Source organism: Neofelis nebulosa, chromosome 13 (genome assembly GCF_028018385.1).
Source record: "Neofelis nebulosa isolate mNeoNeb1 chromosome 13, mNeoNeb1.pri, whole genome shotgun sequence".
Classification (NCBI taxonomy): domain Eukaryota; kingdom Metazoa; phylum Chordata; class Mammalia; order Carnivora; family Felidae; genus Neofelis; species Neofelis nebulosa.
This window is the reverse complement of record NC_080794.1, coordinates 57,205,424-57,232,890: the sequence shown is the minus strand read 5'-3', so window position 1 is coordinate 57,232,890 and position 27,467 is coordinate 57,205,424. Positions and strand designations below refer to the sequence as shown.

The 27,467-nt window shown below is 37.6% G+C and overlaps 1 protein-coding gene across 1 annotated transcript in view; it reads right to left on the bottom strand.

Annotated features, from left to right (window-relative positions):
- Nucleotides 1-455: 455 nt before the first annotated feature.
- MARCHF5 (membrane associated ring-CH-type finger 5) overlaps nucleotides 456-27,467 on the bottom strand; it is a 58,596-nt gene continuing 31,584 nt past the window's right edge. The window contains exons 3-6 of the mRNA XM_058697164.1: nucleotides 14,836-14,966; nucleotides 4,656-4,839; nucleotides 4,358-4,524; nucleotides 456-3,392 (exon numbers count right to left, since the gene is read on the bottom strand). Of these exons, the coding sequence (XP_058553147.1) occupies nucleotides 3,276-3,392; nucleotides 4,358-4,524; nucleotides 4,656-4,839; nucleotides 14,836-14,966 (599 nt within the window). The 3' untranslated portion in view covers nucleotides 456-3,275. The remainder of the gene's footprint in view (nucleotides 3,393-4,357; nucleotides 4,525-4,655; nucleotides 4,840-14,835; nucleotides 14,967-27,467) is intronic.

Sequence of the window (27,467 nt, the reverse complement as noted above, 5' to 3'; positions counted from 1 at the left end):
GCTAGTCTCTCAGATGGGGGCAATGAAATAACCTAGGGAAAAAAATCTCCATGGATGGAAGGGCCTTTATTTGATGTACTCATTCTAGAAGATTCTAACCTTCAGAAACTTAAATTCTTAGTATCTCAGAGGAAGCAACTTTTTTAACGTATCCCCAGCCCACTTGAATACACTTTAAGATACCCTGCAGCATGAGACCACCCACAGTTCTTGTGTGGTTGCTTGTCTAATCATAGTGCAAGTGGCTGAGGGGGTATATATTTTAAAAATCAGAATGTAGTTGGAATTTGGGCTAGCTTACTTGCAAAATTAAGACAATTCCTCTTCAGTTTTTAAAAATTCAGATTATTTTTACTAGAAGTCTCACTGACATCTTGGTAACTAGGATAAAAAAAACCTATATAGGTGCAGAATTAACATTTTTGGAGTTGTGCAACAGACAAAGTACACCTAGAGAACATAAAAATTCTTTATTTAACCTAATCCAGCCAGTATTGATAGTCTGCTATATTAAAAACAAGACGTTTAAAAATTACAGCACAGTTAGCAAGGCAGTGACTAATTAAGTCACCAAATTTAATTTTATATTCTTCACAGTCATTTGATAATCATGTAATGAGGAACAATATTTTCGGCCACTTTGGAGATAAGTTAACTTCTGCAAAGAAGAGAATTCTACTAGTTGTCACTGAATTTTATAAAAGAGGTTTAAAACATTAAAGTTTATAGAAATAACACAGTAAAGCAATGTGAAATTAAACAGGAAAACACAAAATATACCCACCCATCCCCAAAGTCTGTGACATCCCGTTAATCTGTCCCCTAACACCATTCTCTTACCTCTCCTTTCCCTTTTCATAGAGCATGAACAGACTAACAATTAAGAAACAGCTACTGCTCTGTAGGGGCTATTTCGAGCCTAAAGTGCCTCTATTCCTTTAATTTCTCAGTTAATCCTAGAAATGGTCTTCTGAGATAGAAGTATTACTTGCATTTCAGAGATGAAGAAAACTGTAGCTGAGAGAAAGCTACTTGGCCAAGGTATACATCCAGTTATTAAAAGCAGAATCAGAATTGGAACCCAGGTCCATCTAACTTTAGTCAGCCCATGCTCTTCTATTGTTCATGGTGGTGCAAGCCACCTTTCTGAAGACTGGTACACAGAACTTTCTGAGCGAAGGTTTTTGGGATTTAAAAGTCTTCAATTCCAGGGCTAGAGGCCACTCTGGTCCCCAGGCACTTGCAATTCCCTCCCCATAGCTCTAGAAAACCCTCCCTGCTGCCCCCAAAGGATTAGAGTTGTTTCCTTGGCCCTCAAGAACCCTGATGCCAATAAACCCAAAAGCAGCTACTCCCCCCCCACCCCCCCAAGATCTTGGGCATGAAAGTAGTAACTGGGGAACAGTGTGCTTGTATAATTTTATTAAAGGTTGCCTAAAAGCTGTTCTATATAACAAAATTATGCAGGAAATATCTACTATGTCTTTTTATATTGAAAATTAAAGAAAAGCCAATATATTTTATAATTACAGCAATATAATCTAAGTTATTTTTATATATACTCATAGATTTTATATTTCCCCTTTACAACTGCAGCAGTGTTCTTAATAAGGCTCACTGTCAGTCAAATATTCCCTTCCTCCCAAAATAATTACAACTCTGAATGTTCAACAGCCATTCACATAAACTTTATAAGACAGGATTAAGACATTCATACTATAGAAAGGTACCAGTCTTAAATTACTAAAGTTAACATACATTATTGCAATCTAACATAGCTCAATCTATATTTGCTACACTCCTAAAGAGAAGTGGCCATGTATCAGTAAGGGAAACGTTTATTATTGTCATGCATTATATACTGTGAACAAGAAAATAAATAGGGTTTTTGGAACTATCTTTTAAAAATTTTAGTTAATGAAAATGACTGCAAGACCATTCAGATTGAACATTAAAAGGGCCACTATTAAAAATGGCTTAAAATAAATAATTGCTTTTTAAAAAATGAACATAAAAACTAGTTAAACAGTGATTAAGGTGCTAGCCTCATCAACACGACAAGCAATTAAAATCTAAAAACATTAGTATTGGATTTAATAAATGGACTTAAGCCAAAAAACAATAACCTCAATATTTACTCAAGACTTCTTGTTTTCATAATGATCTTCTTGCTGACTGATATAAAAACAAAGAGCTCAAGTAAACCTCACCTTGGTTTACTCACTGCTGGTTTTCTATCTGTTGAAACTAGATGGTAAACTGCATAAAAGCAGAAACCAAATCTGTCTTGCTCACCACTGTATCCCACAGCACTTTGTACAATGCCTGGGCAAATAGGAGGTGATCAACAAATACCTGAATAACTGAATCAATGAAAGAGAAGAGTAAAATAACTTTATTGATTTTTTTTTGCAAACCGTTCTCTGTGCTCAAACTACTATAAACTGGCAGCTCTAATTTCTAGAAATATGGATTTAAAAACTGTACTCCAGTGATTGAAGGACCTGACGACTCTCTCCCTTTCTCTCTCTTACATGCATGCACGCGCGCACACACACACACACACACACACACACACACGACTACATGAGTCAAAATTACATTATGAGCTATGAGATGTCGACATTATATAAATAAAATTTAATAGTGAAAAAGTGATTTGGAAGCCCTGTGAATTTTTACCCTACACATTTTGGAGGACGTCACATGGGTTAAGAAAAACACAACAAAATTGCATTTGTTCAGATAATCATTTGAATGTTTACATACATTTTTGGTTTGTTATTTTTTATAACTAATTTACATTTCCTCATATTAACATATATTCCTGTTTAGCATGTAATCAAATTATGCCAGTGAGAAAAATCCTCATAGTACCTTCATTGAGTTGCTGATTCTAAGAAAACACTGAACATGAACATGTACAAAAGAGGCATCTGAATAAAACAGCATGTGCATTTTTAAATATTTGCACAGTTTGATCTTTACATTTCTGTCTGGAGAAAATATGAACAAAACCCAGGTCTACCATGCTAAGATAATGGTTCAGATGACTGCCATAAAAGAAGTACATACAAAACAATGAAAACAAATCACAACCTTAGGTTCCGTGATTACTGAGAGGATTTCCCCCGCCCTAAGTGCTTTATTCTATTTCTTAAAAATATGAGCAGCAGCTTATCATAAGTCTCCACTACTGTGCATTAATGATGGAATCAACAACACAACAGACTCATAAGGATGATAGGACTGCAGAACAACTAGAAGTCACAGTTTTATGCTTCTTCTTGCTCTGGATAATTTAGAATTTTGCGGTGTGCCTGACGTAAATATTGCTGTTGTTTGAAGTAAACCTTGAATGCTCCTTTTATGGCAACAAAAGCAATTCCACCCTAAAATAAAAATAAAAAGCTTTTTATAATGCAGATTTAGAGAAACATAACATAATTTTACTTAGATCAGAAACGACATAGCCATTGCTGCTAATTCAGATGAACGCAAATGAGACAGTTCTCTTTTCTACTTAGGGGGTAAGACAGGCAGGATCACTACACTCAACAGAGATACCTTCCCTGTTTTTTGTTTTTTTTTAATATTTTTTTATTTTGAGAGCAAGAGAGAAAATCAAGCAGCCTCTGTGCTGCCAGTGCAGAGCCTGATGTGGGCTTGATCCTACGAACCGTGAGATCATGACCTGAGCCGAAATCAAGAGTCGGAGACGCTCAAATGACTGACCCACTCAGGTGCCCCCTTCCCTGTTCTCCTATTGAGGTAATCTTCTCTCCACTTAGCTTGACGTCCATTCTGATATAGCAGGGAGAAGGCTTGGGCACATGTGCAGGCTATCAGAGAAGGGAAGTGGGAGGAATAACAATGATAGCAAATAATACAAGGGCGTATTATGTGCTAGCACTTCAAATGAACTATTTAATCCACCACATAACCTTGATGTAGCTACCAATATGATCTTCATTCTACAGGCACAGAGAAGTGAAGAAATTTGATTTAGGTTTCTCAGCAAGGCAGTATCTGTGATAGGATATGAACCAGGCAGTCTGATCCTAGAGCTGAAGCTATTCACCAAAATCTTGTTGGCAAGGATGGGTGTGATAATTCATGCCTATTCTAGGAGAGACATCACCTGCAGCATAGTTCCGGAAGGCCAGAAGTAATGCAATGGATCTTCCCCTCTTTCTTGCTATTGGATAACAGTGGGGATCAAATAGAACTTCAAGGCACAGAAGCCACAGAATGAGTATTTATGAAGTCCCACTGTTTTGTTTTTTTTTTTAAACACAGTTCCTTCTCTTTTGTATAGTCACGTGGAAAAAAAAAAAAGGTATTAAAACCATCTTACCAAGATTGTCCTTTGTAAATTAGAGTTAACACTACTGAACATCAGTTTACCAACTATTGTTGCGATAGTAGGAAAGACAAGGGCTCCACACAAAATTCGGGTAGCAGAGACGTGATCTGCTAAAGGATTAGCCTCAGCTGGAATTCGAGGAACAGGACAACCAATCCCTGTTAGGGGGAAAAAAGAAATGGAGGTATTAGTGCTAACAAATCACAATAGCTAAAATATCTTCACATGTTAAGATTCTTCCACAAGGTTAACCTGGTGTGCTCATTATAACCACAATTCAGGGCCTTACCTGGAAATATACTGTTCAAAATTTGTAGTTTATTTGAGTATTTGCGCCATAGTCTAAGCACGTAGTCTTCCCAGCGAATCATCTTGCCTAATATCAGCATGACAGGAATAGTAGGAAGTCCAATTAAAAGGAATAAAGGATCAGCTCTTTCCATAACATCCAGACCTTCTTTATGGCCTACAACCTGTGAAACAAACAGCATTCACTAGAATAATTTCCTTATCTAATGAAAGGCTGCATGCTTGAGGGGCGCCTGGGTGGCGCAGTCGGTTGAGTGGCCGACTTCAGCCAGGTCACGATCTCGCGTCTGTGAGTTCGAGCCCCGCGTCGGGCTCTGTGCTGACAGCTCGGAGCCTGGAGCCTGTTTCCAATTCTGTGTCTCCCTCTCTCTCTGCCCCTCCCCCGTTCATGCTCTGTGTCTCTCTGTCCCAAAAATAAATAAAAAACATTGAAAAAAAAATTTAAAAAAAGAAAAAAAGAAAGGCTGCATGCTTGAGCTGAATTCATTTTAGAGGAAATGGTAAATTTTGAAATAAAAATACAAAAAGTTTTAAAAATATATCAGAAAGTTATCAGTCCTGATTTATTTATGTGTCTCTCATTCAAAGGAAAAAAACCTCCTTCTTATTATATTGGAATAAAAGCTTTAAAAAATAGTGGGGTGCCTGGGTGGCTCAGTCGGTTAAGCATCCAACTTCAGCTCAGGTCATGATCTTGTGGTTTGAGGGTTTGAGCCCCATGTTGGGTTTCTTGCTGTCAATGTGGAGCCTGTTTTGGATGCTCTGCCTCCTCCCCTGCTCATACTCTCTCTCTCTCTCTCAAAAATAAATATTGAAAAAAAAAAATGGTTGGGGGCACATGCACCCCAATGTTCATAGCAGCACTATCAACAATAGCCAAAGTATGGAAAGAGCCCAATGTCCATTGATGAAGGGATAAATATGTGGTATATATATATATACAATGGAGTATTACTCGGCAATCATAAAGAATGAAATCTTGCCATTTGCAACTATGTGGATGGAACTAAAGGGTATTGAAAGACAAGTATCATATGACTTCACTCATGAGGACTTTAAGATACAGATGAACACAAGGGACGGAGGGAGACAAAACATAAAAGGCTCTTAAATATGGAGAACAAACAGAAGGTTACTGGAGGGGTTGTGGGAGGCAGGATGGGCTAAATGGGTAAGGGGCGTTAAGGAATCTACTCCTGAAATCATTGTTGCCCTGCTAATTTGGATGTAAATTAAAAAAAAAGGTTGACCCACATTGATTACATTTCAATAGAGGGAAAGGGATTTCTGGTTATTTTATTCCTTTTATTTGATATGGTTAGACTAGGCTATAATTCTAGGTCCTGTTTGTCCTCCAGCAGAGCATCTGTTTTTCTGCTCTTCCTACTAGGGTAAGCATAACCAAGGGGCAGAACCAGCCTTTAGGAGATGGCCCAAAAGTTCACTTCTCTTTGGTTCTTTCTCCATACTCAGTGATCTCTGGTATAGAGTGATTTTTCTGGCTGGCTAAATGCTTGTTCTACAGACCAAATTCTGCTAAAATTCAATTCTAAGATCTACATTTGAGTGACTGCAGTTTTTGCTACAGGTTCCAGTCATTTTTCTGATCTAGGAACCCTAGGGTATCCTAACTCTAGGGTAATGAAGCTAAAACAATCCTTTCCCTCTCATCTGGGTTTCAGGGTTATTTCTCCACTGGTTTAGATCCCAGAGGGCAAGAAGGATATGATTATTTTTTTTAAATGTTTATTTATTTTTGAGAGAGAGAGTGAGCACGAGGGAGGGGCAGAGAGGGAGAGAGAGAATCCCAAGTGAGCTCTGTGCTATTAGCTCAGAGCCCAGCTCAGGGTTTGAACCTATGAACCGTGAGATCATGACCTGAGCTGAAACCAAGAGTTGGTCACTCAAATGAGCCACCCAGGCACCCCAGGATATGATTCTTACTTGTGAATCTCCATACATTCCCCTCCCAGGAAAATTCTTTTTACTCCATCTTGGCCTTATATTTCTCTCAACATCTCCATTTTATTGGTGAGCTTCTTAGTTTTAACTGGAGAACTTCCCTGAAAATTCTCTTTCAAATGTCTCAAATGATCTTCCCTTTAGCCAAAGTCTCAATCGCTTCCAAATTAAACCTATTTCTCTAAAGGATTATTTTTGGCAGTTATGACAGAAGAGGACGATTTCAGAATCTTGGGCTTTTAGCCCACCCAGGTATCACAGTGAGGACAGCTTGCTAGGAAGACACTACTATAAAAACTCCAAATAGTTTTTCTGATCACACTTGAGGAGTAAGCCATGAAGAGAGGACTGGAAAGAAACTGTCTCTTTGAAAGCGAGGAGGTAAAAGGAAGGAAGGATAGGCAAGAAGGGAAGGAAAGAAAGAAGGCAGGGAAAACTAAAAGTGCCAGGTATACTCAGGAAACAAGCTCATGAAAAAGTAAACGGGTTTTTTTTTTTTTTTTTTTTTTTTTCTTCAAAAACGAGATGCTCTTCCCGCGTCAGGCTCTGGGCTGATGGCTCGGAGCCTGGAGCCTGTTTCCGATTCTGTGTCTCCCTCTCTCTCTGTCCCTTCCCCGTTCATGCTCTGTCTCTCTCTGTCCCAAAAATAAATAAAAAACGTTGAAAAAAAAATTAAAAAAAAAAAAAAAAAAAAGGGGCGCCTGGGTGGCACAGTCGGTTAAGCGTCCGACTTCAGCCAGGTCACGATCTCGCGGTCCGTGAGTTCGAGCCCCGCGTCAGGCTCTGGGCTGATGGCTCGGAGCCTGGAGCCTGTTTCCGATTCTGTGTCTCCCTCTCTCTCTGTCCCTCCCCCGTTCATGCTCTGTCTCTCTCTGTCCCAAAAATAAATAAAAAACGTTGAAAAAAAATTAAAAAAAAAAAAACACGAGATGCTCTTCATGTCAACTATCATAGCAAATTTTTTTACTACTACATAGCAAATTTTTCACTACTACAAGGACGTGTGAAATAAGGTCAAGCTGAGAATGGTAAGAACAAATTGAAATTCTAGACAACACACTCAATCCAGGTAAAAATATTTTATAAGTACATGGAGAACACCAAAATGGATGCTTTAAAATCTGAGCTAGGGATATAGTCCAGGTTTGTGCTTCATTATCTAACCACAGTGTAATATTAAAAGGCAGGAGGCCAGCCTCTTCTCAGTGGCCAAAAACCAGGTATAGGTATCTAACATTCTTCTGTCTCCTTGTAGAAACTTGACACCTTGTATGTGAAGGATGACTGTTCTGAGTTGCCCTAAAGTGAAAGAGTCTGGTTCACAATACAGTTGATCCTTGAACAACATGAGTTTTGTATATAACTGGTCCACTTATATATAACTTTTCTTGATTTGTCAGTGCCCCTAATCCCCATGTTGTTCAAGGGTACACCATATTTCATAAACCCTAATCCCATACTAGGGACAAATGTGGATTAGCCCAGAGATTGTGTATTTACCTATGCTTTTTGAGGAATATTTCATTTTTATATCATTTTATTTTTTTTTCTTTTTTAATATTTATCTTGGAGAGAGAGAGAGCACAAGTGGGGGAGGTTCAGAAAGAGAGGTAGACACAGAATCTGAAGCAGGCTCCAGACTCTGAGCTGTCAGCACAGAGTCGGACAAGGGGCTTGAACCCACCAGCTGTGAGACCATGACCTGAGCCGAAGTCGGAGGCTAAACCAACTGAGCCACCCAGGTGCCCCTCGTTCTATTATTTTCAGTTTAATCACATATAAAGTTACAACTAAATGTGATTTAAATATTCTCAAAGTGCTAGCAAATAAATTCAGAAATCTGAAAAATCCCTTTTGTGGGTTATGCTATTTTTAAACTTTGGGGTTTAGAAATATAAAGCAGAGTGAATATTCAGGTAGAGACTATAGTAAGGCACAGTTTATTTCTCATGGGTAGTGGTAAAAACCTTACAACCAGGTATCTCAGAGTGAGGAAACAAAAAAGGAAATAGGGCAAACTGAGCAAAAGGTCCACTGCCCAATTTCTTATACCTAAAGTCGACAGAGATGCTTTATACTCAAGCTGGGCTCACCATGCACGCATACCTACATGCATTCATTCAACTGAATACTGACTGTGTGCCAGAAATAGGCCTAGGTGTTGCGGATAAAATGGTGAGCTAAACAGATGTCTTTTGGAGAGGAGAGAGACAAATCAAACAAGCATGCAAATATAAATGCTAAAATGGAAACAATAGTGTAACTATAGTATACCCCCTGCTACTATAATCAGACTCAAGGGCAGTAAATGAGGACTGAGTAAAGCAATGGGGCTGATTTAACTTTGGTCAAAACAAACCCAGCATACCTTGTGTATCATCAGGAACATTCTGGTTTTATGCTCCAAGATTTCAAAACAGGTTATTTTTAAGACTTCAATTTGGGGGTGAGATTCAGGAACTATAGAATGTCTTCTCTAAGAATTTGTTATCTGTGTATAAAATAAAGGCCTAGGAATTGTAGGTTTAAAGAAAGGTTTGTTGGGGCGCCTGGGTGGCTCAGTCGGTTGAGCGCCGACTTCGGCTCAGGTCACGATCTCGCGGTCCGTGAGTTCGAGCCCCGCATCGGGCCCCTGTGCTGACAGCTCAGAGCCCGGAGCCTGTTTCGGATTCTGTGTCTCCCTCTCTCTGACCCTCCCCCATTCATGCTCTGTCTCTCTCTGTCTCAAAAATAAATAAACGTTAAAAAAAAAATTAAAAAAAAAAAAAAAAAAAAAAAAAGAAAGGTTTGTTTCTCTGCTTGAGGCCTAAAAGCTAGTTCTTCATATCCAGGAGTTCACCAATGTTGAAAGGCTAAGAGTTTTAACCTGATCTTTTTTTTTTTTTTTCTAATTTTAGAGAGAAAGAAGAGTGCAAGTGGGGGGAAAGGGCAGAGGAAGAGAGAGACTTTAAAAATTACTTATTTATTTATTTACTTACTTACTTACTTACTTACAGAGAGAGAGACATGGGAAGGGCAGAGAGAGAGGGGGGCAGAAAGAAAGGGAGACAGAATCCCAAGCAGGCTCTGCACAGCTCAAACTCACAAACCATAAGTTCATGACCTGAGCTGAAACCAAGAGTCAGCTGCTTAACTGACTGAGCCACTCAGGTGTCTGAGAGAGAGACTCTTAAGCAGGTTCCATACTCAGTGCAGAGCCTAACAAGGGGCTCAATTCCATGGGATCATGACCTGAGCCAAAATCAAGAGTCGGATGCTCAACCGACTGAGCCACCCAGGCACCCCCTAATCTGATCTTTTAAATCACCTCCTTTTAGGACCCTACTTTTATTTTTTAAATTATTATTATTATTATTTTAAAATCTACCTTTTTTTCCTAAGTTCATTCACTTATTTTGAGAGAGAGAGAGAGACAACAAGCATGGGGGAAGGGGCAGAGAGAGAAAATTCTAAGCAGGCTCCCGCACTGTCAGTGCAGAGCCCGATGTGGGGCTCGATCCCACAAATTATGAGATCATGACCCAAGTAGAAACCAAGAGTCGGACGCTTAACTGACTGAAACACCCAAGTGCTCCTATGGCCCTACTTTTAAATGGGAGAATGAACAGTGATGAATTAAGAGGTTTTCTTAGTCAGACTTAAGGATAGTTAAGTGTAGTATATGAGTTAAGAACTGACAATGCTTATGGGGGTTATTTTTACACCAGAGGGAAAAATGGAACGGAAATGGACATGAAGGTGGTTGTTCCAGAGTAAAATGTTCCCACTGCCTGTGGAACAAAGTTTCACTTAAGGAGCCCTAGATTAGGGACAGGGGTCCTAACGCTTCTTCCTTACTGTGTGGTATTTGAACACGTAAACTTGCCAAATCTGTAAGCTAGGAATAATTAATAGTATCTAGATCACACGATTGATGCAAGGTTTAAAAACATCAGTGCTGGAAGGTGTTTAGCCCAGTGCTGAGGGAAAAAAGTTACCTATCACATTGTCTTTTCTTTCTTTTTTTTTTTTTTTTAAACGTTTATTTATTTTTGAGACAGAGAGAGACAAAGCATGAACGGGGGAGGGTCAGAGAGAGGGAGACACAGAATCTGAAACAGGCTCCAGGCTCTGAGCTGTCAGCACAGAGCCTGATGCGGGGCTCGAACTCACGGACCGCGAGATCATGACCTGAGCCGAAGTCGGCCACTTAACCGACTGAGCCACCCAGGCGCCCCTCACATTGTCTTTTCAATAAAAAGATAAACAGAAGGTCTCAAGTTCCTCACAACTAATTGGGATTGAACTTAAGACTGGCTCGTGGAGAAATAAATGGGAAAAGAATAGTGGTCTGATTCCTTAACCTAATATACTTGTACTTTAGAGTAGTCGGAGAACAAAAGAAAAAGAAAACCGTCAAGGGTTAAAAAGAAAACCCTAGGGGCGCCTGGGTGGCGCAGTCGGTTAAGCGTCCGACTTCAGCCAGGTCACGATTTCAGCCAGGTCACGATCTCGCGGTCTGTGAGTTCGAGCCCCGCGTCAGGCTCTGGGCTGATGGCTCGGAGCCTGGAGCCTGTTTCCGATTCTGTGTCTCCCTCTCTCTCTGCCCCTCCCCCGTTCATGCTCTGTCTCTCTCTGTCCCAAAAATAAATAAAAAACGTTGAAAAAAAAAAATTAAAAAAAAAAAAAAAAAAAGAAAACCCTAAATACTGCTGATGGTATAAGTGGGGCACATTCCCTAACAAATATGCTCAGAAAGGTAAAAGTCTTCCCAATACAATTAAATCATATGATACTACCTATCTACCGTCTGTAATCTACTGTAATCTCTCTCATTCAGGGTTTAAAAAAAAATCTTTCCAAGTACCACAGTGTATATGAAGATTATTTCTAAGTGGTAACACAAAATATATGTATCATCATAATTTTAGTCTTTTTCTTTACCATCACCATTAACCAACATGTTCATTTTTGTCTCCTTGCTTGTATCTCCTCTACAGATCCAAATTATTGCCTTCAAAAGTCAGCTCCAGACTTACTTTCTATGAAACTTCAAACGATCTTTCATTGTACTGAATTAAAATACTGTTTATGTAGTCTTCTGTACTCTTCATATTTGTTTACATAATGTTATAACTGTTCTCCAGTTGTTCACTTATGTACACCTGGTCTTAGAACTATATTCCTTGGGCCTGGGAATCATTAACAAATTTCTTTTAAGATTGAGCGACGCTTGGAGTCTCTGGGTAGCTCAGTTGGTTAAGCGTCTGACTCTTGTACAGTTAGTGGCTTTAAGCCCCACATTGGGCTCCATGCTGGCAGTGTGGAGCCTGCTTTGGATCCTCTCCCTCTCTCTCAAATTAAAAAAAAAAAGATTGAGTGAGCCTAAAATCTTTCCTCAAAAAGAGCCATCCTATTTCTTGTAGTCAATTAGGTATTAAGAGAAATCACTCAATCTCATGGGGCCTTAGTTTCCTCATCTGCAAAAAAATATACATATACATCCGTATTGTACATTCAATAATGTATATATCTGCTCTAAGTTTTTGTGTCTTCGTCAGTACTAGTGAATCACCTAAACCTCCCTGAACTAATGATGTACTCATTAATCAAAACTGGAGTTTTAATTTATTTTATTTAATTATTGCAGAGAATATAATCAAATAAACCTGCTACTACCTGACAGAACTAGTCATATAAAAAAAAACCCACGATATTTATGAAAGCCCTTTAAGTATTAGTCTCTGTGTATATGCTATAACAGGAATACCTAAGTGTAAGACAGTCTCTACTTTCAAGGAAATTACTTTTTAAAAAATATTTGAGAGAGAGAGAGCAAGAGAGAGTGTGAGTGGGTGCAAGCAGGGGAGGGAAGGAGAGCGGAGAGAGAGAATCCAGTGCAGAGCCCCACGTGGGGCTTGATCCCACAAACTGTGAGATCAAGACCTGAGCCAAAATCGAGTCGGACGCTTAACCAACTGAGCCACCCAGCACCCCTCAAGGAAATTACCTTCTAATAGGAAAAGCAAAGGGCTGAATATAGGAAAAATTAAATAACTTCAGTAATCTATATCAATATCACTTGGTCAGCACACGATTTGCTGCCATTTAAAGAATGACAGTGGCAGGAGTTGTCTGGTTAGTTTCAGGAGGGAAAAGCAGCTGAACTAAGCCTGAAAGGAGTTCAGATTTGGAGAAGTAGAGAAGGGAATGGAGAGACAGGTATGAAGCAGGGAGGGTGGCAAAAGTCAAAGGACAGAGGTAAAAAACTAAACAGGAGCAAAAGGATAGGATGCAGGGGACAGCCCAATAGGCCTCAAAGTAGAATGAAGTAAGACTATGAAGGATTTGGCATAACAAATCAGGTCAAGGAAATAGAATCTTTTTTTTTTTTTTTTTTTTTAAACGTTTATTTATTTTTGAGACAGAGAGAGACAGAGCATGAACGGGGGAGGGTCAGAGAGAGAGGGAGACACAGAATCGGAAGCAGGCTCCAGGCTCTGGGCCATCATCAGCCCAGAGCCCGATGCGGGGCTCGAACCCACGGACCGTGAGATCGTGACCTGAGCCGAAGTCGGACGCTTAACCGACTGAGCCACCCAGGCGCCCCTAAATAGAATCTTTTTTAAGTCAGTGGTTCTTAATCTTTTTTTTTTTTTTTTAATTTTTTTAAACATTTATTTTTGAGACAGAGCATGAACAGGGGAGGGGCAGAGAGAGAGGGAGACACAGAATCTGAGACAGGCTCCAGGCTCCGAACAGTCAGCACAGAGCCCGACGTGGGGCTTGAACTCACGGACCGTGAGATCATGACCTGAGCCAAAGTCGGACGCTCAACCGACCGAGCCACCCAGGCGCCCCAGTGGTTCTTAATCTTTATCCATTACACTCATGACAAATGATGGTTTACTATATGTAATTCATTCTAGTGACTATATCCAGATTTTGGGGGTATCCTCAACGCTTCATGAAGAAACCTTGCAATACTGTTTCACCATGACTAAACAACCAGAAAGGCTACTTACTATGGACCTGGCATAGGCAAGTTATGTGCAATTTCTAGAATATTACATAGTCTGTAAACTATTACTGAGTTACTTATGAAACACTTACCCAATCTAACTGCTGCATAGGAAAAGTCCTACTTAAGACAGAGGAGACAGCTTGGAGTAGATGTTGCAGGGATTATTTTAGGAAGATTAATTTGGAAGGATGGACTGACAGAAGAGAATGAAATTAGAGAAACCAATCAAAAGGCTCCTTTAGCCATACGGTATGATAGGGGAGTGACAACAAAGTCAGGTGTTATAAAGACTGTAGAAAGGAAGCTACGGATATAAGATATCAAAATGGAAACTGCTTGGATTTGGTCAGTGGACTGGAGATAGGGCTACGAAGCAGAAAGTTAAAGGTAATCCTAAGAATGTAGGATATAAACTGAGTAGATGGGAAAATGATAGTAGCAATCAGAGGTATAGAGAAACTATAATATTATAAAATATAAATAAATTTAGGTTTCAAATTGAGGAAAAGACTAGTTTGATTTCAGAAATCCTGAGTGTGAAATCACAAGTGGTCACATAAGGACAAGGGTCAAGCTGCAACGGCAGGACTGCTTTTGAGGATAGAATAGGGCAAAAGATGTAGATCTAACCATAAAAGGCACACAGCTGATAGCTGGAAATCATTAGGGAAAAAGTATAAAGAGAGGAATCAAGGGCCTGGGACTAAATCTTGAAATTTAAGTCTAATAATCTTCACCAATAGTTATTGATTGTAGCAAAAAATGGGAAGTAACTAATTTCTAATCAACAACAGACTGGTTAGTAAATTGTTCTAATTCCATATGTAGAATGGTATGCAGATTTCTCCATACTTATAAAAAGGCGGGTGTAGTTCTAATATGCTTCCTTTTAGGGGAAAAAAAAAATGTTTGTGTGTGGGAGAACAAATTTATTTTTTCTTGCACATGCACAAAGAAAGTCTAGAATATATTACATAACTAATATAAATGGCTACCTGGGGAAGTGAGGGGGAACCTGGGCAAATGGACAGGAGTAAGAAGATGACTTTTCACTATATAGTTTTTTTTAATAGATTTTCTTATTTTTAAGCCTTGAGAATATTACTTGTTCAAAATAATTTTTAAAACTCCTAACAGAAATCTAATAGATCTTCACATTAAAAGTAGTATCACTGAATAGAGTAAAATACTGAACCTGCATCACTGTCACTGCTCCATAAGTCACAGCTGTCCAATAGATAGAGCCAACCATTATTCCCGCTGCAGCAAATGGACACGCTTTTGAGATCAGTCTATCTGCAAGATCCAAGACGTAAACAACTGGACCTATAATAAAAGAAAGTAATATTTCAACACAAGACAGATATTTAAAAAATGACTTGTTCAATATTTCCCAATCATCTAAAATGTTGTTATGAAGTTGGATGTTCTGATGCTTTAGAGGTAACTGTTATAAATGTGATGGGAACCTAGATTTGAATAAATTTAGAATTTCTCAGTTGTCTTGATGAATAGCTAAGTTCTGCTTCCTAAATTCTAGGAAATAGCTTCTTCAAATTTTTATCTTTATCAGTAAATCAAATAAAGCCTCAAACGCAGCTGCTTCTTATGAAAAAAATAGTTCTCTTACTTATTTTATTCACACTGGCTACTGCAGAATGAAATGGCCATTTCAGAACAGTTCCTGCCCATAATTATATTCTCTAGTACTTGGTAAAAATATCACTTCTTTGACTTCACTCATTACTTCCTTGGTGCAATATGTGAAGGTAACCAATGCTATTTTCTTGTAGTTATAAGAAGTCAATCTATCTTACGTTGATGTTTCAATATGCAACATTTAGTTGAGTATTATTCTCTACAAACATTTTCCCCCCAAGTTTTTATTTAAATTCTATTTAGTTAACATATAGTGTACTATTAGTTTCAGGAGAATTTAGTAATTCATCACTTACATGTAACACCCATCTAACAAACTTCTTTAATGATCACCATGCCAGTTTTTAGGACATTCCAACAGCTGTATGTGCCAATTATACTTCTATTATTAAATGCTTACTGTGAAATTTGGCTACTACCTTTCTCTGTAAGTTATTTAGAATAGCTATATTTGGAGGTATTCTAGACTGCTTTTAAGCCCAATACAATTTAGCTCCAGAATTTTTCAGAATAGTGAAAGGGTCTCAGGACTGAATTAGAACAAGGCCTAAAGAACTGAGTATCTGAGTTTAATCAAAGAAATATAAAACCTTGATTTAGTAATCATATTTGTTGAATACCCTCCACATACAAACTATCACTTGAGACATTTTCTTAGAAATGTGTAAGAATTATTACCTACCTTCTGAGGGCTTACAATCTATGAGGATGCTGTAGAATGTAAAAAATTATTTTTATTGTAGAAAGAAATTAACATAGCAATATGAGATAAATTAAACATGTATGAACAAGCATCGATCTATAGAGCCTTGATCAATACTTCCCCTGATGGCTAGAGCCAGTAACATTACTAGTCACTGTAAGAGAGACCCCATTGTGAAGTAGAAAGAACATTGGGAGCCACATTAAAGGACCTATGATTTCAATTTAGTGTATTTACTATCTCCTCTAACAATAGTTAGCACTTCTTAAGTCTACATGATACCAGCTGCTGTGCCCCAGGCATTACATGCATCATTATTCAATCTTATAATGTATAGTTTTATCCTTAAAATATACAAATTTGCTAGGTTAAGTTTAAAACTCCCTCAGAAGGCACAATAGAAGTCATTTTAGTGAGTCACCAAAGATCTGTCAAATGCTGGTACTAAAAGTTAAAGACCATAAAGTATATATAAAACCTCCACACTTCAACTTTCATATTCTCTACTGATAATCCTTTAATCAAAAATTGAAGCCACAAAAGAACAAGTCCAGACTCTCCACAGCACATGCAGCCACCACCAACATCACACCTATCTGATGTCAATCCCTCCACTGACATACCAGATCCCATCTCTTGCCAACTCAAAGCCACAGCTCCAGCAACTGTTTCCTACATCATTTCCTCTCTACTCTTTGTTGGAATGTTTCCAATCAGACATATTGTTTCTTCTATCTTAAAAAAACCCAAATTCTTGTCTTGATCTTTCTTCCCCCACTGCTTGATCTTTGCTCCCTTTACAAAATTCCTCAAAAGACTCATCTGTTTTCACTCTCCTTCAATTCTCCTCTTGAATCCACTCCACCAAAATTGCTCATAATGGTCACTAACAACCTATGAACAGCTGAATGCAAAAGGGAGGACTATTTGGCCTAACAGAAGTATCTGACATGGATATTCCCTTCTTCTTCCTCATATATGGTTCTTCGTTGTACTTCTAGGACATCATCATCTTTTGGTGTTCTTTCCATCACCAGTCATTAACTTTTCAGTCTTCTTTCTTGGTTCCTCCTCCTCTTCTTGACCTCAGTGAAACCCACCCTGCCAATTTCTACCTCATGATACTATTTACTCTGCATTATTTTTCTTTTTTCCAAAGCGCTTACCACCTAACATACTCTAATTTACTCATTCTATTTCCACCTGTGAGAATAGGGGCTGGGAAACTATGGGCTAGGCCAAACCCAGCTGGCTGCTTTTGTAAATAAGGTTTTATATGGAACATGCCACGTGCAAAAGCCTAAAATATTTACTGTCTGGTTTATAACAGAAAAAGTCTGCTGACTTTTGAACTAGAATATATGCTCCAAAGGGAAAAATAACACTTTTGTTTTGCTCATTGATGAATCCCAATTCCTATGATTCTAAATATTTGAATTCTCTACTAAGGTACTTATGTAAAACTATGTCATGAAAATCTTTCTGTACCAAGCCCAAGTTAACTATAGGGCTATTTTCTACCGAGTCAGAATCAAAATTGGTAAGGAAAGAAGGTATTTTGCATGCTTCCAATGTAACTCCTTCTTCCCTCTTTTCAACAGGGTACATCCATTAGTAGATAGGATGAAGCAATATAATTCCTAACATGGTAGTCAATCACTATCACTTTTATCTATCATGAGCATGGACAATTTAGAGATGTTTGAATTGTCTTCCTTTAAAGATTTCAGAAGGTTCAATTTTCTTCCTGAATCCACGGGTGTGAATTCTTTTTGTACAAGCAAAACAAACAAAAAATCCACTTACTTCTGGAAATTTTCTACTCATTCCTTGGGTCATATACAAAAGATGTGCCAGATTACATGAAGACACTGGCTGTGTTTCATAGTCCTTATTTCCAGTTTTTCTGAAATAATCTTGTCTAATCTTTTGTCTTTATTTTTCCTAAAACTCTCCATGCTCTTCCAGATAGACTAGTCCAAGAATAGTTTAATAAAGATAAATGCCTAATAGTAAACATACCAACAGAACAGTAAATTGCCATGCAGGGGAGGTATTTCTTAAAGATTATCTAGGCAAGCTATTTAGTGAGTAAGAACAATTACTGAATTTCTCTGGATGACAATCCCTGAGTCACTCTTCTTACTAGGAAGCTTACCATATGCTACTATCTCATAACTTGGGATCGAAAGAGAAGTTACTAGATTCTTCTTACTGTCAGATTATAGCACAGAGAGTAGTGGGAAGTGAGGAAAGGCAAGACTAGCCATTTACAACCTCAATTCTAATGAAGAGGAAGAAGAGTAAATGCACATCACATAAGTTAAATACCTAAGGGCATAAAAAGACTTCAATATTTTAAAAGGCATTTTGAATTTTTAATGTCTCAGTGGGCTTCACCACTTACTTTTTTTTTTTTTTCACCACTTACTTTTCAATGTACTGTATTTACACAATGGATGGCAATTGAAGAAGCTCTGTATAAATGTAAGTTTTGAAAACCCAATAATTTAAAGGGCACTAGGGAAGCTCGCAATTAAGAGAGAATCTATTGCGAATTCTTTTGTAAAATAAAGAAGCTTTTGTAAAGAAAATAACTACACCCTAGTATTCTGGATAAATTCAAATTTTCACATTTCAGATATGAATGACATCAAACAGCAAGCTGAGACCTAATGGAGAAACTCTTAAGTCCATGTCTACTGAAAAATAAGTAATCAGTTTTATCTGGAAGACACTGCAAAAGGAGATTTGTTGCACCAGTGATTTAAATTCAAATTCATGTATGCATGGTGTTAAAGGTACATCTTGGAAGATAAGAAATTAATGACTGAAAGGCAGAAAATACTTAGGGCTCAACATCTATGGGCACTGCTCACTGTAATACCCAGAATTCCCATGGCCTTTCTCTGGGACAGAAAAGTATCCTTAAAAAAAAAAAAAACCTCTGACCAATTCTTGAAAAATAATTTCTACATGTTGCCAGAATGCTATAAAGTTTCTAACACAGAACACAATTTAATGAGAAAAAATAGATGTTTCACAAGATAACCTTGTATAAATTCCTGAGAAGATAATAGCTTTACTGAACTCCAAAGTTTCTGTTAAGTGGCCAATAGTTCATAAAAGAGATTTAATAAGACAGACTGTTTGCAAAAGCTATTCAAGTTTCCAGGTTTTTGTTGTTGTTGTTTTTGTTGTTTTGCTCTGCATTGAACTAGTTTTGATCTAGACCCAACTTAAATGCCAACTTGCTAAGCCAAAACAACCTCACCTTCAGCTTCAGAACCATCCAGAACTGCAGATTTTGGAGGCCACCAAGAGTCCAACAATATAGTCCTAAACTCTCCTTGCTCCAACTCTTCTTTTTGTTGTGTTCTATTTCTGGAATGTCCTGTCCCTACTTTAAGTCTATATGAAACCCAACTTCCCAATGAAAACTAATCTAACCTGACAGAGGTTGACTAATTGCTCTACCCCACCCTGTTCATGTCCCATGAGGCTTCCTTTAATACTATCCCATAAAATGCACTTACCCCTTTGCTTGTACATAATGTTAGTACTTTATGTTCTTGTTCAATGTTTGTTCAGTTGTCTCAATATCCTTATGTCTGTCCATGTCAGCATCATCATAGATTGAAAACTCCCAGGGGGCAGGGGCCAAGTCTGTTTAACTCGTTTTGTACAGTGCCTAGGATAGAACCATGTACAGATAGGTGCTTAAAAAAAATGCTTTTGATGATGATTGGTATCACTCTCAGGGACTCTGTAGGCCACAGCTATCTCAGCACATGGTACTTGGCAGTACATTAGGGCACTTTGGCCTGTTGCATAGGATATTAAAATATAATGGCATAGGACCTAGCTGCAGCACTCTGTGGCAAGTATTTGACTCAATCCATTGTTAAAAAAGGTCCTTTAATAGGGGTGCCTGGCTGGCTCAGTGAGTGGAGCGTGCAACTCTTGATCTTGAGGTTGTGGGTTCAAGTCCCATGCTGGGTGTAAAGATTACTTAAAAATAAAATCTTAAAAAAAAAAGTATATGGTCTCAAGTCAACAAATGTGGATTTTATTGAAGACATGAAGTAATACCACAACAACCATCTCAGAAGTTAAAAGTATATGGAACTCCTGATGGGACAGTAAAGAAGTTTAACTCTTTCTCACTGTTTTAAACATTAGACTTCAGAGGCCAGGTTCAAGAGCCTCAGAAAGCTTATGTAAATGTCATCTTTGATTGCTCTGCTGGTAGGGTGAGGTTTTACCAATTTTATGCAGGAATAAATATCCTACAAACTCAGGCTATCAATTATTTTGCTTAGTAACAAGAAGTTAGACATTAAATTGTAAACAGGTAAGAATGTTGTTGGGCAATTTTTTAGACAACCAAACTAGTAATAATTGGCCCCAAATCCTCAAAACAAAACAAAACAATGCTGAGGAATAAAAGATCCAGAGTCAAAGCAGATGAGTACCATTCCTGTGTGTGTGTGTGTGTGTGTGTATATATATATATATATAGCATAATACCATGAATAGTAACTAAAGATCATAGTAATTCTTAATTACATAGTCTATGCCAAAAGAAAGCTTAAATTTATCCTCATAAGAGAATAGCCCATAGAATTCATTCGTGGGCTATAAAGTCAACTACTAAGTACCTATTAAGCACCTACTGTACACATAGCATTCTACTTTGCATTAAAATAAATGTAAATGAAATTTATACACCAGCCTCTGCCTCCAAGGAGCCTCCAATCTAGTTAAGGACAACCAATAAATACACATTAAACAACTGAAGAACTTTAAGGAAAATTTAGTATATGTACATTAGTATGCACAGACTTTACAGATACGTGAATGAAATTTCAAGTAAACATTATAGGGGGATGAGGATTCAGAGTTTTTCAATTGATATATACATGTGTATTTTACTAATTAACAGAAGTGAATCTTAGAAGTCTATGATCTGAAAAGGGGCATTCTAAAAGACCTTCTAACTGGGGCAAAAGACTTTCTTCAACAGGTTTATATAGTTTTAAAAAGCTAGTATACCAGTAATATCAGGGTTAATTGACAGAAACCCTGACTAGGGTTCAAAGATGCTGACACCCTTATAGGAAGGAAGTTCCTGATGACAGACATGCTAAATGAAAATGAAATTTCAGGAAAATTAATCTTATAATAGATTATTTAAAGTCAATAAACTAGAATAGAATCCGCCAAGATTTTGTATACAAACCAAATGCAAAGAAAAAGTAACAATCCAGAGAAAGTAACAATCCAGAGAAACTTAATATAAAGAGACAGCTGAATTAGGAAAAGATCAAGAAACATCAGAGAAAATGCAATGTGGTTTTTTTTTTTTTGAGAGAACAATGACTAAGGTATTAAATTCTTTGAATTTCAAAATAAAATGTTGAAAAAGTTCTTTAAGGTGTGATAAAAGAAGCATCACCATCAATTATCATTAGTTAATACATAAAAACAGATGGCAATATTGATTATGCATATACTATGCCAAAAATTACTAATGAGAAAACTACTTTTTAGAGAATAACAAAAGGTTATCATAAGATTCAGGTAACTATAACCCTGAGGAAAGTCAACCTGATATTACTATTTCATTTTCTTCTTCCCTTTATATAGAAGCTCATATTAGGCTTCTTAGAGCCAACATAACAATGTGGTCATAAGAATTTGGTAGGGTCTATTGTGTGAATTTGTACAAATTGGTATCCCTGGACCTCAATTTCTGTATCTGTTCAGTAAGGCTATTAACTACCTCAGAATTTATGTGAAAATCAAGATAATGCATTTGAAGTCTTAATATAGTGCTTAGTATTACATAGTAACAACCAATGTCAGCTATTAGTTCTTTCAAAAATGGCAAACTAAGTTAGATATGAGAACTTAGAGACAGGAGGTATAATCCAAGACAGATGTATGAGGAAAAATTTATGGCATAAGGTTCTAGTATAAAAATAAGACTCCTTCAGGAAATTCTCAAGTAAGAAATAAAGGATAGATGTGCTTCAAGGTCTGGGACAAGGTTGGGGGGAGGACAATTCACAGAGCCAGGAAATCTGGGAATGAAGACGGAGATGGAGGATATAAGGCTTACAGAATTTAGATCTATAATGAGTATTTTTTTTTTTTTTTTTAATGAACTCATCCATGGTTCAACCAACACTGGGACTCATATATTTTTAATTTTTTTAAATTAACTTTATTTACTTATATATTTTGAAAGAGAGAGGGGAGAGAGAGAATACCAAGCAGGCTTTGCACTGCCAGCGCAGAGCCTGATGGCAGGCTTGAACTCAAAAACCATGAGATAGTGACCTGAGCCAGAGTTGGACACTTAACTGAGCCACCCATGTGCCCCAGTAATTACTTAAAAAACATTTTTTAAACTTTTATTCATTTTTTGAGGAACAGAGAGAACATAAGTGGGGGAGGGGCAGAGAGAGGGAGACCCAGAATCCAAAGCAGGCTCCATGATCCGAGCTGTCAGCACAGAACCCAATGCGGGACTTGAACCCATGAGTTGTGAGATCATGACCTGAGCTGAAGTTGGACGGTTAACCGACCGAGCCACCTGGGCACACTGAGTAATTACTTTAAAAAAAAAAAAAAAAATTCTATAATTATGTTTTGGACCTATAATTCAGCTATCTGTATTTATATGCAGTGTGCACTCAGAAAGTCTCACTCTGTTCAAGATGCTTCTTAAAAAAAAAAAAAAAAGAAAAAAAAAGATGTTTCTTAAAACTCATCTACTTTTAAATCTTCGGTAACAAGACGGGAAGTGATTTGCATCCAGTAAATGCAAAGAAATCCTGTTTTGAAGGTATCCTAGTCATTTGCCTCATAAGAGGGTATATAAATGAGAGCCAAAGAAGACCTAATGAGTACAAAGTATAACTACAAACTTTGAGAACAGGAAGTATTCAAAGACTGAATCACTATGGAATGGAATTTTTGTTTTTAAATTCATTTTGATACAAAAGCAAAGTAACTTGGATACAAAAGCAAAGTAAAAATAAACACTTCTCTAATGGCTAAGTGTAAACATTACTAAGAAACTTATTAATATGAAGTACCTGAATTCTTAAGTCTATAGACTGGTTTTCAAGTAGTGAAATAAGCCAACAATATATTTTATGAGAGCATCTGGAAAAGTAACAGGTTGAATTCATGTGAATAATACAGGGCCACATGTGGTTATAGGAAAACGATGTCCCTATTAGAGAGTAACTGATAGCTTAGGAAATATTAGAAATTGAAATTACCATAAAATTGAAGCCTTGAAAAAATTTAAAAACACTAATGCTTATTTTATAGCACCCTTTTGCAATCTATAGCATTCTTACTTGCTTTACAATGGTTCAGCTATCTTATAAAGACATATAAATTAAAACTATGAGATTATCTTTCCTTACCTAACAGATTGGCTAAAATTTTAGTTTGTCAACACATTCTATTGGCAAAGCAGTGAGCAAACAGTACACTACGGGTGAATATATAAGTGGTATTAATACCTACAGAGAGGAATTTGGCAATATCTAGCAAAAGTATACATCCAATTCACCCTTTGACTCAGCATTCCTTTCTCAGTTCATCTTTCCATAAATATTCCAAACTAATAAATGAAGAAATAAAGAATTGCAGTATCATTCTTCTGTATCACCTAAAAAAATAATAGATCTAGAGGCAATGAATGAAAAAATTACCAATCTTTGCTAAAACCAGTAGGTAGAAGCTGATAGGGAACCTAATCAGATGCATCAGGTTGATAATACCTGTATGCACCGATTATAGTTTTACCATAAAAAGGACTACACGTTTTTTTTCAGGTTTATTGAGATATTTTTGGCATACAACAAACTCAAGGCATACAATGTGATGATTTGATATACATATATATTAAAAAAAATTTTAATGTTTATTTTTTGAGAGATAGTCAGAGACACAGTGTGAGTGGGGAGGGGCAGAAAGAGAGACACAGAATCCAAAGCAGACTCCAGGTTCTGAGCTGTCAGCATGGTGCCCAATGCGAGGCTCAAACCCATGGACTGTGAGATCATGGCCTGAGCCAAAGTCAGACAATTAACCGACTGAGCCACCCAGGTGCCCCTGATATACATATATATTACCAAAATAAGGTTAATACCTCAATCCTTTTTTTTTTTTTAAATTTATTTTTGAGAGAAAGAGAGACAGAGTGAGGGGGAGGGGCAGAGAGTGAGGGAGACAAAGAATCCGAAGCAGGCTCCAGGCTCTAAGTTGTCAGTACAGAGCCCAATGGGGGGCTTGAACCCACCAACCGTGAGATCATGACCTGAGCCGAAGTCAGATGCTCAACCGACTGAGCCACCCGGGCGCCTCTCAGTCCTCTTAATTACCATTTTTGTGTTGGTAACATTAAGATCCACTCTCCTAACTGTAGTTAATCATAGTCACCGTACTGTGTATTAGATCCCTGGAACCTACTCATCTACTAGATGAAATTTTGTACCTTTTGGCCAACATCTCCAAATATCCCTTATCCTTAGGCAATCACCATTCTACTATTTCTATGAATTTGGCTATTTTAGATTCTACAGGTAAGTGACAACATACAGTACTTGTCTTTCTAACTTATTTCATTTAGCATAATGGCTTAAAGATTTATCCATGCTGCTGCAAAAGGCAGGATCTCCTTTTTTAAATTTTTTTTTTCAACGTTTTTTATTTTTGGGACAGAGAGAGACAGAGCATGAACGGGGGAGGGGCAGAGAGAGAGGGAGACACAGAATCGGAAACAGGCTCCAGGCTCCGAGCCATCAGCCCAGAGCCTGACGCGGGGCTCGAACTCACAGACAGCGAGATCGTGACCTGGCTGAAGTCGGACGCTCAACCGACTGCGCCATCCAGGCGCCCCAGGATCTCCTTTTTTAAACAGCTGAATATTTCACTGTATGTATGTGTGTATATATCTGACTTTTAAAAAATTCTTTCATCTCGTGATAGACACTTAGGTTGTTTCCAAGTCTTGGCTACTATGAACAAAGTTGTGGTGAACATGGGGGTATAGGTATCTCTTTGAGACCCTGATTTCATTTCCTTCAGATATCTGCTTAGAAGCAGGGTTGTTGGATCAATGGTAGTTCCATTTTTTATTTTTTGAGGACTCCACATTGTTTTCCACAGTGTCCACACCAATTTACATTCCCATCAACAGTGCAATGCATAGGAGTTCTCTTTTTTTTGATAATAGCCATTTTAACAGGTGTGAGCTAACATCTCATTGTGGTTCTGATTTACATTTCCCTGATGATCAGAGATGCTGAACATCTTTTCATGCATTGGTTGTATATCATCTTTGGAAAAGTCTGTTCAGGCCTTTTGCGCATTTTAAAATCAGATTGTTATTTTGCTATTGAATTGTATGGGTTCCTTATATACTTTGGATATTAACCCCATATCAGATAGATGATTTGCAAATATTTTCTCCTATTCCATAGGCAATTGCCTTTTCATTTTGCTGATTGTTTCTTTTGGAGTGCAGAATCTTTTCAGTTTGATACAGTCCCATTTGTTTATTTTTGCTTTTGTTACTTGCAGTTTTGGGATATCCAAAAATCATTACCAATGTCAAGGAAGCTTCCCCCTATGTTTTCTTCTAGAAGTTTTATAGTTTCACTATAAGCCTTTACTTAAATACATTTTAAATTAATTTTTATGGTGGTATTAGTAAGATGGGGTCTAATTTCATTCTTTTGCATGTGAACATCAAGTTTTCCCAACACCATTTATTAAAGAGACTATTCTTTCCCCATTGAGTATTCTTGGCTCCTCTGTCAAATATTAGTTGAACATCGTTTATTTCTGGGGTCTCAATTCTGTTCCAAGAGGCCTATGTGTCTCTATGACAGTACCATATTGTTTTGATTACCACAGCTTCATAATAAAGTTTGAAATCAGGAAATGTGGCGCTTCCTTCTTTGTTCTACTCAGGATTGCTTTGGGCATTTGGGGTCTTTTGTGGTTCCATACAAATTTTAAGATTATTTTTTCTACTTCTGCAAAAAAGGTGACTGGGATTTTGGCAGGGATCTCTACTGAGATAATTATAATCATGATTTTTATCTTTCATTCTATTAATGTGGTGATTCGCACTGATTTACAGATGCTGAACTATCTCAAGGATAAATCCCATTGGGCCATGGTGTTTGATCCTTTTAATGTGCTGTTGAATTTGGTTTGCTAGCATTTTGCTGAGAATTTCTGCATCTATATTCAGCAGAATACTGGCTTGTGGTTTTCCTTTCTTGTAAGCCTTATATGGCTTTGATATCAGGGCTCATAAAATGAATTTGGGAATTTCTCTCCTTTTCAATTTTTGGAACAGTTCAAGAAGGACTGGCATTGATTCTTCCTTACATGTTTGGTAGAATTCACCAGTGAAACGATTTTGCCCTGGGTTTTTCTGTTGGGGGGTTTATAATCTCCTTGCTGTTGACCTGTTCACATTTTCTATTTCTTCATGATTTGGTCTTGTTAGATGGTATATTTCTAGGAATTTAACCTTTACTTCTAGGTTATCCAATTTGTTGGCTACAATTGTTCATAGAAGTCTGTCAGGATTCTTTGTATTCCTGACATGTCAGTTGTAATATGTCCTCTTTGAAAGACAACTACACATTATATGCCTCAGGTTGTGATGTAGTAAGAAGTACACAGGACTATGAAATATTCTTGCAAAAAAAAAAAAATCGTATTTAACTTCACCGATGAGATCTAACCACCATTATAAGAAATGTAAGGGATACAGCAACATATTACCCAAGTACTCTTGGGCCATAATAATAAAATCCATAAAATGGGAAATTCTATGATGATAAATTATTTTTTTTTATTTAATGAAAAAATTACAAGGGAAAAGCTAAAATACTGGGGTTTACAAGTCACACTAGGCCTGAGGTCCATACAAAGCTGGAGAGCTGACTCTAAGGGTTATATGAACCATGAGTGAAAGGGTAAACCAGAAAAATCCACATGACAACAAAGTGAGCCAACAAAGAAAACTATCTTATCTTCAAGAAAAGTAGGGGCCGCCCGGGTGGCTTGGTCAGTTGAGCGTCTGACTCTTGGTTTCAGCTCAGGTCATGATCTCCTGGTTCATGGGTTTGAGTCCCGCATCAGGCTCTGTGCTGACTGTATGGAGCCTGCTTGGGACTCTGTCTCTCTCTCTGCCCTTCTCCAGCTTGCTCACTCTCTCAAAAATAAATACATTAAAAATTTTTTTTGCAAAAAGAAAAGTATGATGAGGACAGTTTCTTCTAAAAATCTGTAACCATAGTCAACTGGCATGCAGATTTCAGGTTAGAAATCTGTCTGTGCTAAGGGAGAAATCCCAAATGCAAATCCTTTCTGGAGTTCTTTCACCTTCAGGATATCCAGTCCACAAATATGAACAC